Genomic DNA, 21911 nt, shown 5'->3' with positions numbered 1-21911 from the left:
TTCCTTGTTGAAGGTCATGGACAAAGTTGTATAATTTGGCTGATTATTTTGATTTCATAATACATTACGGAAGGGGCAGCATTCAAAATCCATTTTATCAAGATCCTCTCTAGTAAAGGAAAATCATTTTCATTTAAAATACATGGGCTGGTAATATACTTGATCACAGAAACTTGAGATTGTAGACAGGTTTCTGTGATGTTTATTAACCTTGTTGCTTTGTATGGCTGGCAGACAAGAGATATCACATAAGTATGTCTGGCATATTCAAGAGATGTCACATCTTTTCATCTGGCACAGTCATCAGTATGTTTTGCACAGTCTGAGCTTTTGGATCAATATGTAAGGCACAGTCTGAGCTGTCATATCAGTATTCCTGGCAGTGTGTGAGCTGTGAAATCAGTAAGTCTGGCACAGTCTGAGCTATCATATCAGTTTTCCTGTCAAGGTCTGAGCTGTCACATCAATATATCTGGCACACTGTGACCTGTCACATCAGTATGCCTGGCACAATCATATTTGTCAGATCAATATGTCTGGCACTGTCTGAGCTGTCACAGCAGTATTCCTGGCATAGTCAGAGCTATGACACCAGTATGCCTGGTACAGTCTGACCTGTCAGATTAGTATATGTCTAGCACAGTTTGAGCTGTCACATCAGTTTGTGTGGCACAGTCTTTGCGGTCACAGTAGTTCTGGCACTGTCTGAGCTGTCAATCAACATTCCTGTACAGTCAAGGCAGTCATATCAGTATTTCTTAGACAATTTGATGTCATCAGTATTTCTGGCACAGTCTAAGCTGTCATATCAGTATGCTTGACACAGTCTGAGCTGTCTGATCAGTATGTAACACACAATCTGAGTTGTCATATCAGCATGACAGGAACAGTCTGAGCTGTCACATCAGTATTTCTGGCATAGTTTGAGCTGCCACATCAGTATTCCTGGCATAGTTTGAGCTGTCATACCAGTATTCCTGGCATAGTTTGAGCTGTCATATCAGTATTCCTGGCACAGTCTGAGCTGTCACATCAGTATTCCTGGCATCATAAATCTGAGCTGTCAGTATACCTGACATATATTCCTGGCAAGTCAAGGTTGTCACATCAGTATTCCTGGCACAGTCAGAGCTATCAGTATACCTGACATAGTCAGAAGTGTCACATCAAGATATCTGGCAAAGTCAGAGCTGTCACATCTGTATACCTGACACAGTCGGAAGTGTCACATCAAGATATCTGGCAAAGTCAGAGCTGTCGCATCTGTATACCTGACACAGTCAGAAGTGTCACATCAAGATATCTGGCAAAATCAGAGCTGTCACATCTGTATACCTGACACAGTCAGAAGTGTCACATCAAGATATCTGGCAAAGTCAGAGCTGTCGCATCTGTATACCTGACACAGTCAGAAGTGTCACATCAAGATATCTGGCAAAGTCAGAGCTGTCGCATCTGTATACCTGACACAGTCAGACGTGTCACATCAAGATATCTGGCAAAATCAGAGCTGTCACATCAGTATACCTGACACAGTCAGAAGTGTCACATCAAGATATCTGGCAAAGTCAGACCTGTCACATCTGTATACCTGACACAGTCAGAGCTGTCACATCTGTATACCTGACACAGCCAGAAATGTCACATCAAGATATCTGGCAAAGTGGGAACTGTCACATCTGTGTACCTGACACATTCAGAAGTGTCACATCAAGATACCTGACACAGCCAGAGCTGTCACATCAAGATATCTGGCAAAATCAGAGCTGTTACATCAAGATATCTGGCAAAGTCAGAGCTGTCACATCAAGATATCTGGCAAAGTCAGCGCTATCACATCAAGATATCTGGCAAAGTCAGAGCTGTCACATCGTTATGTATGTCACAGTTAAGGCTGTCAAACTTTTGTGTTGAGATAATATCTACACTGTCAGTGTGGTCCAGTGCTGTTTATTCATTCTTTTAAAGAAAACGAAAACAAAGAAATTTTATCCCCAGCTATGAGGAAAGCTTGAAGCACTTGCTTTGTTAATTTCAGAGGATTTTCTTGAATTTGGTAATTGGCTGCAATCTGGGTTTAATGATAATTGATGACTGACAGTTTTTCTTGCTAATGTCCTAACAAGTCAATTACCATTTTCAGGGATTTTTTCCTTGTTTAAGATTTAATGACTTCCTTGTGGCAGCATACCTCACTTTTGTTTCTTGTTATTCACTAGTACATTGTGATAATTATATTTGAAGAATAAGGATGTCTTTTGTAATCTCTCTGCTGTTTTATTCTGGGTAAAGTTTTATGGCAAACTTTTCAGTTTTACATTATTGTCTTAACCTCGACCCTATTATCATCAAGCTGCCCACATAGCTCAATAGGGAGAGGACAGCTCTACAGATCATGGTGTCATGAGTTTAGTCTTCGGGAGGGGTGTACATTTTCGGTGACAATTTGATAAAAGACATTGTTTTTGAAATCATTCGTCCTCCACCTCTGATTCATGTGGGGAAGTTGGGATTACTTGTGGAGAACGGGTTTGTACTGGTACAGAATCCAGGTACACTGGTTAGGTTAACTGCCCACCGTTGCATAGCTGAAATACTGTTAACCCAAAACAAACAAACTATATCATCTTGGTAAGGAGCAATATCTGAAAAGTTATGGTCAGGTATCCTAAAATTTAAGGTCACTGGGGTAAACTATCATTGTAAAAGTGCAGGTTAAAGTTTTATGACAAGCTTCTCAATACTGCTGCCATATAATCATCAAACTTTACCTGGACTGATGTAGGTAAGGGGAAGACATCTCTTAGTTTAGGGTCATGTACCTAAAAGGTCAGGTCTAAGGACTGATGTAGGTAAGGGGCAGACATCTCTTAGTTAAGGGTCATGTACCTAAAAGGTCAGGTCTAAGGACTGATGTAGGTAAGGGGCAGACATCTCTTAGTTTAGGGTCATGTACCTAAAAGGTCAGGCTCACTTGGGGGCAAAGTTTGTAATGGTATTGGTAAATGTTTTATGGGGTGCTTCTAAATTTGACTATAACTCACGTTTTTAATACTGGTATCTATCATACTCCTAATTCTAGCCCCTACCCACATTTCCTCTATCTTCCTCCCCACCCATTACACCCTCCTTCACTCCCCCTCTCACACTTATATTATGATAATATCTTGGTAAACATTTTTGAATAGTGGAGCATGATCTCCTTCCAACAGCTTCTGCTTGTTTTACTACCGTATTTTGGTGTGTATAGTCGCGGTAATGTACAGTCCGCATCTAATTTTTGCTCTGGAAATGGTCGGAAAATTTAACTTCTAGCGTATTAGTCGCAGTTAAATTTCGGATTTTTTCCCCAGCAATATTTAATATTTACCGGCAAAAAAGTTATGGCGGCGGCCATATTGATGCCGCGGACTGAATTATTATCAGAACCTGATTGGTGGAAATCGGACTGTGTTATTTTCGTTCCCAACCGTTTCGTACCAACAGTAGTATCGGTAACAGACTACATCAAAGAAAAGCGGCTTTTTGACACTAATTGGCAGCAGACGTCTGTTATCATGCAAGTTTAAGTGTGAATTGTTTGCACAGCAATTATAACACCTTTCCGTGTCATGTAATTAACCGCGTTCTTTTGATTCTGAGTAAAAAGATTAACAAAATATCTGTTTTTGGATTTTTTTCTTTTATTTAAAAATCAAAAGTAAAAAATAATCATTCAAGCTTTTTAATACACTAAGAATTAGTATAAACAATGTTTGGAATGGAGGACGGATCTATCCGGATTTTATCCAACCCGGAGTACATGTCAATGGCGTCCAGTAAAACGAAAGTAGAAACAAACGTAATTCAGACTGCAAAAACATCTTTGAATTAAAGTCATTCGTAATTTTAATAGTCTGTATGGGTTATTTACGATATATTTTATTGAAAGTAACCGCTATTGGTTGAAAAGCCGCCGATATTGATATTTTTTATCCATTTTGTTCGTTCGTAACAGATGCACGTAATTTTGCGAGAGCTACAGTCAGAAAATTGGCCCGAAAAAAAAAAACTGCTGGCAATGTTCTGTCGTATAGGTCGCAGGAACTTTTTCAGGCAGCAAAATGGGTAGAAAAAGTGCGACCTATACACACTAAAATACGGTATACGTGTGTGCCTAATTCAAGTAAGAGTGTGCCTGATTCATGCAAGTGTGTGCCTGTTATGCTAGGAAATGGCGAGAAAGATCAGTTTGACCATAACATTGCATTTAGTGTTTTACCCAAGATTTAGATTTATTGTGTCAATTTATTATCATATTATGTGAGGTTATTGTTGTAAATTTTTGTTTATGAAAAATTGGAACATGTGTTTCATTTTACTTTATATTTTTGATTGACTAATGAATAGAATACATTTTTATAGAGACCAACAAGAATGTATAGATATTAGTAGAGTGTTGTCTGCAAATCTTTTCCACTTTATAATTGAAATGATACTTTGAACAAATTGCAAATTTTAGTTCCAATGTAAAGAAGATATTTTGAGTACCTGTGTTTTTGAAAGTCAAGGTTAATGACGAATGTGAAGGATTAAATCATTTCTTGCATTATCAGATCTTCTAAAGAAAGAAAAACTCCTACACAAGGTCAGAAAACCACCCACACAAGGACAAATATCTGGTGTATTAAGATAATTTCTCAATTAAATTAGCCCTAATAATACAGTGGGAATGTTTCCTGCAGCTCTGATGTAGTTAGAGAGCAACAGGGGCACTACCACTTAAACATCAAAGTCTTGAAATCACGTTTTAGTAAATGATAATGACATCTCATATTATCAAATTTAAATACAAAAAGCATATGTTATAAAGATTTTTGTATGTTTTGATTATTGGTATAGGCATCTAGTCAATGGCCTATCAAAGTATAACCTACTACTGGTATCCCATTCAGGATCCATCAAAGTATAGGCATCTAGTCCAGGGCCTATCAAAGTATAGCTACTATAGGTATCCCATCCAGAATCCATCAAGTATAGGCATCTAGTCCAGGGCCTATCAAAGTATAACCTGCTACAGGTATCCTGTACAGGGTCCATCAAAGTACTGGTATCTAGTAAGAGCCAATCAAAATATGGACTTCCAGTTCAGGGCTAATCAAAGTATAAGCATCAAGTCCAGTGCTAATCAGAATATAGGCATCTAGTTCAGGGCCTAGCAAAGTATAGGTATCTAGTCCAGGGTCTATCAAGGTATAGCCTACTACAGGCATGCCGTTCAGGGCCCATCAAAGTATTGGCATCTAGTCAAGAGCCAATCAAAATATAGACATCCATTTCAGGGCCCATCAAAGTATAAGCATCAAGTCCAGGGCTAATCAAAGTATAGGCATCTAGTCCAGGGCTCATCAAAGTATTGACATCCATTCCCAGTCCAAGGCCTATCAAAGTATAGGCATCTGAACCAAGGCCTATCGAAGTATAGACATCCAATAAACATCTAGTTCGGGACATCCAATAAACATCTAGTTCCGGGCCCATCAGAGTAAAGGTATCCGGTCCAGGGCCAATCAGTGTAAAGGCATTTAGTTCAGGGCCCATTGAAGTAAAGGCATATAGTCCAGGGCCTATCAAAATATAGGTCTCCAGTCCAGGGCCCATATTCTTAACTTTTGGGCTCAAAGTAACTAAATATTCAAATTGTTTTAGCATCATTCTTGATGGATTTGTACTGCTGTAATTTTTTCAGAGCGTTTTGGACTTGAAGAAACTGCGTTCATTCAAAGACTGATCAAAATGTATGTTAACACTTGAAGAAAATAAAAAATTTTGCAAAGTTTCTATTTCAGATGTAAAACATTATAGACATAAAGCTTTAATGATAAACTCGGGCATTGCACCATATTATTAAAGATTTTCTTAATGAACTTTTTGACACATGCTGATTTTTACTTTCAGGGGATGTTGAATTGACAGACTTACAACTGCGACCAGAGGCTTTGGTAAGTGTACTATTTACTTGTTAAGAGACTATCTAGGAGAAGCAGTCATACAGTTGACTTGTAACTCTAAAATTAATGGCAGTAGACTACCAACAGAACTAATTTCAGCTGATCTTAGTATCTGCAATACAATTGAAGGTCTGTGCTGTTTGTTATTAACTGGCTCAGAGAGGAAAAACTCCAAATGGCTTTTTTTTTCTGTTTAATATTTAATGTTTTAAAGCAGTAATTAGGGGCTCCAAGCCAGGATTATTTTTCGGAGATTGCTGTATTTAAGAGATGGGGTATGCATATATCAGTAGAGGTTCTGGGTTGCTAACTGGTTCAGGCCATTGACTAGTCCCTTATCCTGACCAGTTATCTTGACTTTTTGAAATTTTTCAAAAAGTTCAGCTATTGTTGTCACCTTTTTGTCTGCGTCGGTGTCGCCAGGGGTCAGACTTTTCACCCAGGTTTAGACTCTTCACTAGGGTTCATACTTTTTTTTTCGAGGGGTCAGACTCTTCACCAGGGTTCAAAAATTTCACCAGGGTTCAGACTTTTTTCACCTGGGGTCAGACTCTTTTCACCAGGGTTCAGACTCTTTTTACCAGGGGTCAGACTCTTTTCACCTGGGTTAAGACTCTTTTCACCAGGTTTCAGGTGCTTTTCACTAGAGGTCAGACTCTTTTCACCAGGGTTCAAACTCTTTTCACTAGGGGTCAAACTCTTTTCACCAGAGGTCAGACTTTTCACCTGGGTTCAGACTTTTCACCAGGGTTCAGACTCTTTTCACCGGGAGTCAGACTTTTCACCAAGGTTCAGACTCTTTTCACCAGGGGTCAGACTCTTTTAACCAGGGGTCATACATTTCACCAGGGTAGACTTTTTTCACCCTGGGTCAGACACTTTTTACCAGGGTTCAGACTCTTCACTAGAGATTCAAACTCTTTTCACCAGGGTTAAGACCTTTCACCAGAGTTCAGACTCTTTTTGCCAGGGTTCAGACTCTTTTCACCAGGAGTCAGACTCTGTTCACCAGGGTTCAGACTCTTTTCACCAGAGGTCAGACTCTTTTTCACCAGGGTTCAGACTCTTTTCACTACTAGGGGTTCAGACTCTTTGCACTGGGGTTCAGACTCCTCACCAGGAGGAAGCTAACCAACTGATGTGTGGAAGGTTAGTGATTCTATCAAGGTGCCTTGTCTATTAATTCACTTGGTGGCAGAAATGTTTAGGGTCACCCTAGTTTTGATGTCATTATAGTTGGGCGGACCCTGACTCAGTTGAAATCATAACAGTAACCAGTGTTGGTAAGAGAGTGTTTGCTTTAGGGGTTCTTGGTTCCATTTCACCTGTGGATCTAACTTCAACAGTATGGTGATATTTCTGTAAAACGCCACCTGTTGAAATGGTATCAATATTAATGTAGTAAAAACAATGTACTTTAACAGTTGATAGGGAAAATAATGAATAATGTTGTCTATCTGTAGATATTAAACACATTTATGAATCCTGACTGGTCATCATTTAATTTGAGAATAAGGTTGACACATAAACAGATATCTATCTCTCTATTAAAAATATTAAAAGTAACAGATTTGTTTAAAAGCTGAGTTACACTGTCAGTGTTTAGGGCTTATTCTACTTGTTACTATCTTTTGGTAAGCTTGACACTGAGCTGTTTACTCCAATTCAGGAGTCACAAAAACAGAAAATCCTGTAAATGACTTAATCTTATGAACTGCTTGACCAAGCTTAATTAGAATTAGTCTGTAGCAGTCATCAATTCAGTTTTTCTGTCAAAGTTGCATACATGCTTTCACAATATATATCTTACAATTACCTGAAATTTTAGGAATAGTTTCTTGTACTTCAAGCAGTTGGTTAAAGATCTATTAAACTTGTGTCACTTCTATGCTATATTTCTCAATCTTTATGCAGAATATAACCTTGTTTTTATAATTTGATCGATTCATTCACATTTACATCTTTTTTAGGTTGAGTTGAAACTTCCAATAGAAGTAAAGGCAGGATATGTTGGTATGTAACACAATATACTAGTATATATGTGTAATAAAAGCTTTAAAGAAGGTATTTCAAGAAGTTATGATGTCACAGGTCAGAATTATTAGGTTCATTTTAGATTTAAAAAACTTTCCTAGAAACTTAGAATGCAGGAATAACCCTGTTCTGGTTAAACAACTACAAGTGACTTTGGTCTGCTTGTATAGACATACTTGTATGGGTTTTGGCTACTCAGAGTTCCAGTCAGTTGTTCCAGGTAGTTGGGTATATCAGATGGTCAGTTTTGTAGCTTAATAGCTTGTGGGTCTTACAAAAAAAAACTTAGGGATTTTCTTTTAAATGGTTACTGCATAATCAGTTATTCAGATTACAACATCTGTTTCTTAACCTTGCTTGTAGATATCTAGTACTGAAGACAGTTTTTTTTTTACCTGTCAAAATGTGTTTAGGGATTTTCGAGTTCTTTGAGTTAGTGTTTCATAGTTATGTCTCCCCACCTCTGGGGGAGACATATTGTTTTTGCCCTGTCCGTCCGTCCTTCCGTCCGTACATCCGTCTGTCCGTCCGTACGTCACACTTCATTTCTGAGCAAAAACTGGAGAACCATTTGACCTAGAACCTTCAAATTTCATAGGGTTGTAGGGCTGTTGGAGTAGACGACCCCTATTGTTTTTGGGGTCACTCTGTCAAAGGGCAAGGTCACAGGAGCCTGAACATTGAAAACCATTTCCGATCAATAACTAGAGAACCACTTGACCCAGAATGTTGAAACTTCATAGGATGATTGGTCATGAAGAGTAGATGACCCCTAATGATTTTGGGGTCACTCCATCAAAGGTCAAGGTCACAGGGGCCTGAACATTGAAAACCATTTCCGATCAATAACTAGAGAACCACATTACCCAGAATGTTGAAACTTCATAGGATGACTGATCATGAAGAGTAGATGAGCCCTATTGATTTTGGGGTCACTCCATCAAAGGTCAAAGTCACACGGGCCTAAACATTGAAAACCGTTTCCGATCAATTACTACAGAACCACTTGACCCAGAATGTTGAAACTTCATAAGATGATTGGTCATGAAGAGTAGATGACCCCTATTGATTTTGGAGTCACTCCGTCAAAGGTCAAGGTCACAGGGGCCTGAACATTGAAAACCGTTTCCAGTCAATAACTAGAGAACAACTTGACCCAGAATGTTGAAACTTCATAGGATGATTGGTCATGAAGAGTAGATGACCCCTACAGATCTTGGGGTCACTCCGTCAAAGGTCAAGGTCACAGGGGCCTGAACATTGAAAACCATTTCTGATCAGTAACTTGAGTACCACTAGACCCAGAATGTTGAAACTTCATAGGATGATTGTACATGCACAGTAGATGACCTCTATCGATTTTGGGGTCATTCTGTTAAAGATCAAGGTCACACAGGCCTGAACATTGAAAACCATTTCCGGTCAGTAACTTGAGAACCACTTGACCCAGAATGTTGAAACTTAATAGGATGATTGGTCATGCAGAGTAGATGACCCCTAACGATTTTGGGGTCACTCTGTTAAAGGTCAAGGTCACAGGGGCCTGAACATGGAAAACTATTTCCAATCAATAACTTGAGAACCTCTCGACCCAGAATGTTGAAACTTAATAGGATGATTGTTCATGCAGAGTAAATGACCCCTATTGTTTTTGGGATCACTCTGTTTAAGGTCAAGGTCACAGTGGCCTGAACATTGATAACCAGTTCCGATCAGTAACTTGAGAACCTCTTGATCCAGAATGTTGAAACTTCATAGGATGATTGAACATGCAGAGTAGATGACCCCTATTGATTTTGGGGTCAGTCTATTAAAGGTCAAGGTCACAGGGGCCTGGTCATGTAATCATTTCTGGAAAATAACTTGAGAACCACTTGACCTAGAATGTTGAAACTTAATAGAATGATTGGACATGCAGAGTAAATGACCCCTATTTATTTTGAGGTCACTTGATTAAAGGTCAAGGTCACAGGAGCCTGAACAGTGACTTGAGAACCACTAGGCCAGGAGTGTTGAAATTTAGTGGGATGACTGGACATGCCAAATAGATGATCCCTATTGCAGCCAACCATCAGTTACTCTTTGACTTTCGCTCCTGACTCCTATTGACTTCTTGCCTATAGGACTTTGCATTGGGGGAGACATGGGCTTTTTTACAAAAGCATTTTCTAGTTGTCATTGTTTCTCAAAGGGAAATTGATTTTGGGAAAATATGTTCAACAAGAATTCAGGAAGTAGATTGTTTCTTGCTTCATAAACTGCAATGAACTTTGGAAGTTTTCTTCTGTCAGCTAAGGAGATTCTATCTATGAATAAGATGTTGTATCAGTACAGATCTTGTCAATTTTGTCTCTTTACGCACTGTATTGTATTGTAGTTTTTCAAGGATTGGTTTTGTTGTACAATACATTCATCCCATATGGGAGATGCATATTCTAAAATAGGTTTCATGTATGAAATAGCAATATGATTTATAGTACATCTTCTTAGTTTGTATTTTAGTTGTCATCATGCCAATTTAGATGAGGTGATAAAGTTAAGCCAAAATGTTTATGACAATCCATTAACCCTTACCCTGCTAAATATTTATAATGAACTTGTCCATCTTTCAATTTGGACAGTACCATTAACTGTTAAATGGGGTGATTACAAAAAAAAATACTGACTGAATGGCGAACAGTGCAGATCTTGATCAGACTGCATGGAGTGTGCAGTTTGATCATGATCTACACTGGTCGTAAAGGCAGAATCAATTTTGTCCAGCATGATAAGGGTTAAGTCTATCAAAATATCATTAAGGTAAAAAAAAAAAAACCGCTATTCTTGCAGTTCAACTAACCATTTTGACCACTGACTGAATTTGGTTAGATCTTGGTTTGTTACAGGTTCTATTAATTTGTGAATGAATGTTTAATTTATTTTTATTCCACCTTGAATAAAGTTGGTAAATTAAAAACCAGTTTGAAGTTGTTCTTCCATTTTCAATTGTATTACAGGTTCTATACAATTTACATAGTTATAGGTTACAGCTAAGGGGCTGTCATCTGCAAACATATTGGTATTGCATAAAAGATTTTCACCTGTATCATTCACAAAGATTTTAAAAAAGGAAAAGATCCAAGGACCATGTGCTATGTATTTCTAGTCACAAAGAAGTATTTACCTTGTTAATTCCCAGACTGTTTTACAGACATACATTGTACATATTGTTCTAGCTAATTGCAATAATTTCCTGTCTGGCCAGTGGCAAGGAATTCCTTGGCATGTGCAGACATTCTCAGGAGAAAAAAGAATTTGATGAGATATTGTTCCATAATTGGTTTTATAAGAAGACATTTTAATAAATGGCTAGCCACTATAAACTTAGTCTGGCTACCGACTAGATAATCTTTTTTTTTTTAGAAAAAAAATCTGTAAATAATTACAGTCCTGGCTCTGATTATCTAATGTTTTGGGAAGAAAAGGGACATAATTATACAGAATTTGAATAGTCTCAAGAGTTCTCTCCTATGAACAAAACATTAGGTCTGAACACAGACTACTATAAACTATAAAGCAAAGCTTCTGAAACAGATAGATAGTTGAATATAAAAACAAAGTCAAACATGAAGGGAAAAAAAGATTTATTTTTACAGTGACATAAGTTAAACAATGGAGAAGTAACACCATAGGCAATTTGAAAATTACATTTCAGTCTATTCAGATACAAACTCTACTATAGAGATAATGGTCTTTATGAATAATTGAAAGCAATTTAATCCAATTATGAAATGCTTGAACCACTGACCTGAATTTTTAACATAGGAATCATCTGACTGTCATGTATCTTATTCTTAGATTTTTTTAAATGGTGGGATAAATACAGTTTGTTCATTTCTGTCAATCCATTAACCAGTTTGTCTGCAAGTCAGCAATATTTTTCACAGAATGTGTCAATTTGATCATTTTATTGATGGTAGAAAATTTAAAAATGGCAGTCTGTCCAAGTGTTTTGAGTTCTTCAATTCTATTGATTTGATCCATAATGCTATTGATTGTAGGATTGACTTCTTTTACAATATTGAATGGGCTGAGTACATGTATGAATGAAGTTTTAAGTTACATCAAGGTAGACATTCTGTGGACCAGTCTGTTTGCCTTAAGTGATGTAGTACATGTATGAACAAACTTTTAGGTTACATCAATGTAGACATTCCATGAACCAGTCTGTTGACCTTGAGTGTTTACAGACTTTTAAGGTTACATCAATGTAGATATTCCATGGATCAGTCTGTTCTTCTGGAGTGTTATAGTACATTTATAAATGAACTTTTAAGGTTACATCAAGGTAGACATTTTGTGAATCAGTCTATTGACCTTGAGTGTTTACAAACTTTTAAGGTTACATCAAGGTAGACATTTTGTGAATCAGTCTATTGACCTTGAGTGTTTACAAACTTTTAAGGTTACATCAAGGTAGATATTTCATGGACCAGTCTATTGACCTTGAGTGTTTACAAACTTTTAAGGTTACATCAAGGTAGACATTTTGTGAATCAGTCTATTGACCTTGAGTGTTTACAAACTTTTAAGGTTACATCAAGGTAGACATTTCATGGACCAGTCTGTTGACCTTAAGTGTGTTCGTACATGACTGTATGAACAATATTTTCAGGTTACATCAAAGTAGATATTCCATGGACCAGTCTGTTCTCCTCAAGTGTTGTAGTACATGTAGAGGATGTCTACCTCCTGGCAGGACCGGTCACAGACCGCATGTACGACCCAGAACGGGAGCGAGCTTTACAGAATGCAATCAAGAGAGAAGCTTTGGAGTCGCTTAGTACTTCCACCTTGAATAAAGTTGGTAAGTTATTTGTTGTGATACCTTTGGAGTCACTTAGTACTTCCACCTTGAATAAAGTTGATAAGTTATCTGTTGTGATACCTTGAGTCACTTAGTACTTCCCCCTTGAATAAAGTTGATAAGTTATCTGTTGTGATACCTTTGGAGTCGCTTAGTACTTCCACCTTGAATAAAGTTGGTAAGTTATCTGTTGTGATACCTTTGGAGTCACTTAGTACTTCCACCTTGAATAAAGTTGGTAAGTTATCTGTTGTGATACCTTTGGAGTCACTTAGTACTTCCACCTTGAATAAAGTTGGTAAGTTATCTGTTGTGATACCTGGTTTACGACTTACACCTTGTTTATGTAAAGGTTCAGATTTTAAAGAATGGTGCACATGATTTTGATGTAAATTGAATTTGCTGCTCGTCATAAAAGTATATGAGCATTTCTTACCTAGCGGGGGGGAAAGTAGTCTCGACAGTTCTCAGATCAGGTTCCAGGGAAAGGTATTCCTGTCTTTCCCTTAGGAAAGTTCTTTTCTAATTTAGCATGCACTTAAGTGACATCACTCTAGTACTAACCATATTGTAGAATTATAAAACTTTATGTATAATGTCAGTAAGAAACAAGATTTACCTACTTGTATTTGCAATCTGTTTTTAATGTGATAGGCAAGACAATTTCATGTCAGCCTAAACATACAGCAGTTCTCTCAACCCTCTGGACAGCATAGATGATAAACCTTGCTAACACTTAGTTTCTCATTTCACACTGTCCCTCGGGTATGGATAACCCTGTCTAAGACAAGTCAGACTTAATAAGGTCTTTGAAGTCTCTCTTTAACTAGTAACTGCGGAAATGAAGCAGTATGTGGAGACAAGAGCTTCTATTAAAAGCAATCTTTAGTTGATGAAACAAGATCTCGGGTAAAAACATGTTTTTTAATATACCACTTTGACAGTACCTTCTGTTCTTGTAAGTACAGTAGTAAAAAAGCTTTACATGTTTTTTCATTTATTGCTGGTAGAATCTACCAAGCTTAAAGATCTGTAATAAGCAATTTAATATAGAAATCAGGTTGTAAAGGATTTACAGTGAAATTTGTTTTTGCAGCTGCGTCTTCTGAAGAGGATCCTGGATTCTTTGAGAAACTTTACACTTATGTTGTCAACAATGTACAGGTTAGATTTTCTCATATTCAGAAGTTTCCATGGTGGTAATTGTATTTCTAACCTTTATCATGCTGGACACGATTGATTCTGTCTTTGCAACCAGTGTAGGTCATGATCAACCTGCACATCCATGCAGTCTGATCATGATCTGCACTGTTCACTATTCAGTCAGTATCTTTTTGGTAAGCACCCCTTTTAACAGTTAATGGTACTGTCCAAATTGAAAGATGGACAAGTTCATTGTAGAAATTTAGCAGGGTAAAGGCTAAAGTTTTTATGAAATACTGAAAATTGTATAATGTGGGCTTTATTTACCTTTTACATGGTGGTGTAAATACTGTGAAATCATTAATATTCGTGGGGGACTAATCATGGGTTGAGTCAATCCACGAAATTTAATTCCAACCAACAAGTAAAATTTTCATTAATTTAATGCTCAAAATTTGAAATCCACGAATTCATATCCCCATGTAATTGCCGTTTTGACCAAAACCACGGAATTTCATGCCCACGAAATTAAATGATTTTACAGTAAATCGCAAATTGTGAGTGTTTGTGTTTTAGAAAATGATGCAGATAAATATTCACAAATATTTTGAATTCTTGATTTGCATTATTTGCAATTATCAGTGAAAATAAAACCAATCTGAGTATTACTGAACATATGTTCACAAAGCAGATAAGAATGTATGCAAGTTTTTCATACAGTGTTAAAAAAACTTAATTCATTGTCATTTCAAATTTCGAAAATATAGAACCTCAATATGTGGGCTTGATATATACAGCTGTGGGCTATCCCTATCACATGATCGGTACACCAAAAAGTGTTGTGATGTTTCAGTAGGGCTATTTGGCTTGTCCCGCATGTGTACTAAATTGATGAACACGAAACTAGCCCAACTGAAACTAGTAAAACAAGGGTGAGATTGGAAACCCCTGAATGTGGCCTTTTTGGCATTTTGTATGTTGGTATAACACCAGAAACTAGTTGTAATACATCAGTTAATGACAATATAAATAACATCTGTTGCTATGTGACTGAAGACACAACAGTCTGTACTGCTATATTTTACAGGTCTCCATCGGGCGAGTACACCTTCGCTACGAGGACACGGTTACCAATCCAGATCACCCATTTGCATGTGGTATCATGTTAAAACATATCTCCGCATACACAACTGATGCGAAATGGCAGCCAGCTCAGATGGACAATGCTGCAACAGTCATACATAAGGCAAGTAAATACATGTATTCAGGGTCATTCAGAAATGAGTTTTTGAGTCGGCTAAAGGCTGAAAGCCTTTTGACGAGTCCTTGCTGTTCAGCGATTCTCTAAATGGACCGAATAACACGTGAAGGGATGTAGTTCCATTAGATTTCTCAAACTTCAAACAGTTCACTGCATGAATGAAGTTAAGTTGTGTCAATTCCCTTTGCTATGACCAATATACGATGTAATCTGTCATATTTATGACTTGTAATTGTGCAATACTCGAATGTAACTCATTAAGCATAAATGTGCATTTTGCGCAGGCTTACAAAGCTTGGGTAACATACAGGGAAAGACAAAAAATAGTTCCACAGGGCTCCAGATAAGATGCGTATTAGCATAAATTACGTATAGAAATAATGCAAATACGCATGTCTAATAATTTCTAAGCGTATAAAAATGTATATAAAATTACAGAAACGCACACAGTGCTTTTTTAAAAACAAAATCTGAATCATCTGGATGCGTTAGGTAACATAGCCGATCAGCCTTAATTCTCCCACATTGAACGTAAACACGCATCGTATGATTTCTATAAACTTTGCGTGGGTTGAATTTTGCAGTCAGTCAACGGATAAATTATCGGAAGAAGAAGCTCTTACTGGTTTGTTTAGTTACTACTGATATTAAAAAAAAAGATTTTAATTCTTATTTTTCGAGAAATAAACAAATCGGCGAAACATTAAATTGTATTTTCTTGTAGTTTTTGAAATCGAAAGTAGATCGTCTATGTTTGGCTGCTTTCACAAAACCAAACAACTTTTTTTATGAAAAGATTTAAATAAGAGGTAATTTAACCGTAAACTTCAATGTCAGATACTGCCAATTGCTGCTAAATGTCTTCGTATCATCACAATTTGTAAAATATATTGTTGAAACTGGAGAAAAGTGTAATCGTATTCGGATATAATATTTTGGGTAAATATAGAGCTGTGTTATGAAATTTTAAGAAAAAAACTAAAAACAAACTGAAACAGGTAGACTATACTGTCAGTACATCAACATCAGCCGACTCAGGCCCTTCAGGCCTTTGATTTAGTGACCCTGATGTATTCCACCAGGTGTACTTCAGCTACCTGTATTTCTATGGTTTCCATTGTAATGCCAAACTTACAGATTTGGTGATTTCTGTTAGTTTGTTGTTTTTGCACACCATTAAGTATGTTAATTTTATTTTTGAAAAATGATGTATCACTTAATTTGATAAAAATCTAATTTGGTCTTGCAATTAAATGCCTAGACAATAATTGGTGGAAAGAAAAAACATTAAAAACGAACCTGCCAACAACATTACAACTTCCAGTTCTTACATATCTGCTGGAATACAGACTACTTCAGATGACATTGCCATTTCAGCTTCAGTTTTTTATATCATATTGAGAAATTTAATTTGCATCTCGTGCAAAATTGAGTTATGTAGATTTGGCATCTTAGAATGGAGTTGTTAGCTTTCATATCAATTTGCAGCTCATATACATTGCCAACATCATGATTAGAATTTCCCAGGTGGCTTATTGCTGATGTTTTAAAGTCATTGAAGGGCAACTGTTTTAATGTTCTAGTTGCGTAAGACGTAGAATGTATGGTAAAAATTCCAATTAGGAATTGCCATTGAAGACAGACTACTGTGGTAGTTGTAATAACCAATTACTGACTATTACATACAGAAACTGGTAGATAGGAAGTTAAAGTAATGAATATATACACAAAGTGGCAGTGATCAGAAATGTTTTATGTATAGTTAAATGCAGCAAAACTTGCGGGAGAAAATGAATTGTGCAATAACAAAATGTCAAGGAAACAAACAAATTTGCTGAACTGTCAGTTTGTATTCCTAGACAATTTGATTTGTCTTGAAATGCATTGAGTAGAATTGAATGTTTTAAACAATTTGTGTTGACATTTTCTGGAGGGAGTATTTGGAATCAGCTGGTGTCTGCAAGATTGAAGAGTGCAAAATGTCCAGAAAATTGTCCAATAATTCCTCTGTTTATTACTTTATTGGTTCATACATTGAAGAATATCATATAATCATTGCCCAGTAATGCTGAGATACATATTGACAATAGGATTCTTGCCAGGCTGTTATCGCATGTGGACCGCAACATGCCTTCAAACTTTGAGCTTTGTATTTGACATCCCTGCCTATTCCTGCCATCTTTTATTTGCTGAATAATGATCAAATAAACATGCCAATTAGTCTGATAGTGTATATAATGCTGCCATGTGCCACTTGATCTTTGAGTTCAAATATGACTTTGTGATAAACCAATAATTACCTTCCGGTGTAGAACGCTTGATGTATTTTGTCAGTACTATGATTATTTAGCTCGGCTTTTACACCTGAAGCCCTGTTATAAGAAATACAGTTTTGAAGTAGATGTTTATAAATAATGGATGGATGTAAGGCAACAACTTTTATTTAAGAGTTTCGAAATATTTGTATATTTTTGTACTCCAGTTTCCATTTTAAAATGCACTAGAAATTGTGCCAAACGAGTCATTAAAACCAAAATTATTCTGGGAGAGGCTCCTATAATGCTCTACTGGAAGCAGAGAAACCTCTCCCACACTCCCCCCCCCCCCCCCCCCTTCACTGCCGTTAGTGTCTCAAATTTTTCTTGCAACATGCCTTCCAAATTTTCTTGCTAGAACCCTGGACATATTGCAAACATTTTTTCATTTATAAGCATAATTCATTATGATGAAGCAACATATAACAATGGAATTATTTTGAAAATTCTTAACTTGCAGCATTCAGTATTGCACTGCAAGTAAATGACAGCTTTATTTTATCAATGAATTATTGAACAGACGTTAGTTGGCATTGTAGATAGGGCAGTTTTTATTCAACAGTCAGTAACAGTATTTGTGTTGATTTGCAAATGTTTACATTCACTATAATATATTTTGTGTTATTTTCTTATAAACAACATTGATGTAACAATATCAAGGACGGTCCTTTCCATGAGATTGCATGCACAATCAGATGTCATTTGCAAAAGAACATGAGCAAAACGGTGTTGTTAAAAGAAAGAGTAGTATAAAATCATAGCTAAGACTAAATTTTCTCAAGGTAAAGAACAAAACTGAATCAAAACCACTATACAGTTTTTCAAAACTTGGAACTGTATTTCTGTCAGAAGGTGAATTACAATTGAATGTGTATGGGTGTTTTTGGTCACAGTTTGTTACATCTAACATTATATCTGGCTATATTGAATTTTGCTCTTGATATATTAAGTAACTTTTTGCCTCATAATATTGAATTAAAGTAGTGTCTTCAAGAACATAATATTAAGTTGCTGTCTTGCAACACATTCTGACTGTATGGTATCTTGCAACACATTCTGACTGTATGGTATCTTGCAACACATTCTGACAGTATGGTATCTTGCAACACGTTCTGACTGTATGGTATCTTGCAACACGTTCTGACTGTATGGTATCTTGCAACACGTTCTGGCTGTATGGTATCTTGCAACACATTCTGACTGTATGGTATCTTGCAACACATTCTGACTGTATGGTATCTTGCAACACGTTCTGACTGTATGGTATCTTGCAACACGTTCTGGCTGTATGGTATCTTGCAACACATTCTGACTGTATGGTATCTTGCAACACATTCTGACTGTATGGTATCTTGCAACACGTTCTGGCTGTATGGTATCTTGGAACACATTCTGACTGTATGGTATCTTGGAACACATTCTGAGTGTATGGTATCTTGGAACACATTCTGACTGTATGGTATCTTGGAACACATTCTGACTGTATGGTATCTTGGAACACATTCTGACTGTATGGTATCTTGGGACACATTTTGACTGTATGGTATCTTGGAACATGTTCCAACTGTATGGTAATAATAATAATAATAATAATAATAAAGACTTTATTTAACGAGGCTACATATTCGCCAAAACGATCTTCCATATGTGCCTCAACATTTTTACAACATTTACATCAAATAACAGTAGCAATAATATTAAATACAGAATTAAACAATTACAAAATGAAATAAACACAAAATGTTAATCAGTAGTAAGAAAAATCACAGAAACAAAATTACAAACATAAAATTATATATAAGCATAGAATAATAATTTTGATTGAAGGAAAGTTAGCCAGAGTACTTCCACTTTAAATAAGCTTTTTTGAAATTTTCAGTATTTTCAGATTGGCGTACAAAGAGAGGTATATTATTCCAAATTTTAGTTCCAGAATAAGAAAATGATTTTTGATAAAACTCAAGATTAGGCTTAGGAATATGTAGATTAAGATTATTTGTTGATCTGAGATTTTGGTTATGTAAAGTTGAAGCAAATTGAAATTTTTCTTTCATGTAGCATGGGGAGTTTTCGTCATTTAATGATTTGTAAATTAAAATAGCTTTTTTGTACTCAACTCTGTCGTTAAATTTTATCCATTTTAATTCTTTGAAAAGAGGGTCAGATGGTGCATCTGCCTCTTTATCAAGAATAATGCGAGCTGCACGTTTCTGAAATTTTATCATTCTCTCAAGAAGTTCATTTGAGCAGTTTCCCCATATTGAACAGCAATAGTCTATATGGGGTAAGATGTAAGCATTGTAGAAAAGTTTCCTGGCATGTATATTAACCCTTGGCCTGCTGGTCATGGTCTGATCATGGTCTGCACTGTTCGCTATTCAGTCAGTAAATTTTCAGTGAAAACCCCTTTGAGTAATAAATGGTACTGTCCAAATTGAAAGATGGACCAGTCCATTACAGAAATATAGCAGGTTAAGGGTTAAGGAATTGTTTTATCCATAAAAGAAGATAGAGATTACTGTTGCATTTCTTTATTGTTTGTTCCACTTGTAGTTTCCAGTTTAGGCAATTGTCAGCTTGAACTCCAAGAAGTTTTTCAGATTTAGTGAACACTATATCAGTGTTAAGTAACCGAAGAGGTGCATTTGTTGGTGCTTGAATGTCTTTTTGGAGGCTGATATGTACATAGCTTTGGTTTTGTCTGTATTAGGTATCATTGCACTATGATTGCACCATTCTTGAATAGAGTCTAGGTCTTTTTGAAGTTTTAAGTTTAATGTATCATGAAACACATTCTGGCCGTATGGTATCTTGGAACACATTCTGGCCGTATGGTGTCTTGGAACACATTCTGGCTGTATGGTATCATGAAACACATTCTGACTGTATGGTATCTTGGAACACATTCTGGCTGTATAGTATCTTGAAACACATTCTGGCCGTATGGTATCTTGATACACATTCTGGCTGTATGGTATCTTGGAACACATTCTGGCCGTATGGTATATTGGAACACATCCTGGCCGTATGGTATCTTGGAACACATTCTGGCTGTATGGTATCTTGGAACACATTCTGACTGTATGTTGGAACATTTGAAAAGTGATTCATCTGTTCCACACGTATTCTCAGTTTCTTTAAATTTGAATGATTGTAGAAAGTCATTTTTATTGTTAAATGTTTTCAGCTGCTAGAAATGCGGGAGTTGTCAGTATACTGGAACCCGTACATTCCGGAACAGCACCTGATCAGATCACGTATAAATACAGATGGATGGAGGGTAAGCTATGATATTACAATCACTTCTTGGCTTTCTCACAGATTTTTATATTTCACACACAGTCAGGAGGAAAATGAGAAAAAATGAAATAAGTAGGTCCTTTTATTCTCGTGTACATGTAGATAACATATCTGATATCTATAAATACAGTCCATGTCTGAAATTGTATCTGTACTTGTTAGCATGATAAAATACATGTAGATGCTAAATCTGTTCACAATTTTTCTGACAATATTATCGTCACTTGATCATTGGCATTTTTTTCTCAGAAACTATGAGAGCTATATCTAGCTTTGAAACTTTGCACGCATGTTTATCATCATTAGTTGCATATGTTCGCCAAGAATCAGAACTAGAATTTTGGCCCTTTATGTTCTTAGACAATTGCAAGTTCTTGGTTAAAATTGTTATTAAGGTCAACTTTTCTTGAATGACAGTCACAATATCATGGTTAAATTTTTTGATTGGGTCCACTTTTCTTGTATGACAATCACAATTTCATGGTTAAAATTTTTGTTTAGGTCCACTTTTCTTGTATGACAATCACAATTTCGTGGTTAAAACTTTAGTTTTGGTCCACTTTTCTTGAATGATATTCACAATATCGTGGTTAAAACTTTTGTTTAGGTCCACCTATCTTGAATGACAATCGCAATTTCGTAGTAAAAACTTTTGTTTAGGTCCACTTTTCTTGAATGATAATCACAATTTCATGGTTAAAACTTTTGTTTAGGTCCACTTTTCTTGAATGATAATCACAATTTCGTGGTTAAAACTTTTCTTTTGGTCCACTTTTCTTGAATGACAATCACAATGGTTAAAACATTTGTTTAGGTCCACTTTTCTTGAATGACAATCACAATTTCGAGGTTAAAACTTGTTTAGGTCCACTTTTCTTGAATGATAATCACAATTTCATGGTTAAAACTTTTCTTTTGGTCCACTTTTCTTGAATGACAATCACAATGGTTAAAACGTTTGTTTAGGTCCACTTTTCTTGAATGATAATCACAATTTCGAGGTTAAAACTTGTTTAGGTCCA

The 21911-nt window shown here is 36.4% G+C and overlaps 1 protein-coding gene across 6 annotated transcripts in view; it reads left to right on the top strand.

The window, feature by feature from the left end:
- LOC123552574 (intermembrane lipid transfer protein VPS13A-like) overlaps positions 1 to 21911 on the top strand; it is a 169673-nt gene that overhangs the window by 14798 nt on the left and 132964 nt on the right. For all 6 annotated transcript variants that reach the window (XM_053540069.1, XM_053540068.1, XM_053540067.1 and 3 more), the window contains exons 3-8: positions 5938 to 5981; positions 7961 to 8003; positions 12679 to 12870; positions 13967 to 14034; positions 15101 to 15259; positions 20777 to 20869. In XM_053540069.1, the coding sequence (XP_053396044.1) occupies positions 5938 to 5981; positions 7961 to 8003; positions 12679 to 12870; positions 13967 to 14034; positions 15101 to 15259; positions 20777 to 20869 (599 nt within the window). The remainder of the gene's footprint in view (positions 1 to 5937; positions 5982 to 7960; positions 8004 to 12678; positions 12871 to 13966; positions 14035 to 15100; positions 15260 to 20776; positions 20870 to 21911) is intronic.

This window comes from Mercenaria mercenaria, chromosome 4, assembly GCF_021730395.1.
Source record: "Mercenaria mercenaria strain notata chromosome 4, MADL_Memer_1, whole genome shotgun sequence".
NCBI classification, from domain to species: domain Eukaryota; kingdom Metazoa; phylum Mollusca; class Bivalvia; order Venerida; family Veneridae; genus Mercenaria; species Mercenaria mercenaria.
This window is presented reverse-complemented; position numbering and strand designations above follow the sequence as displayed.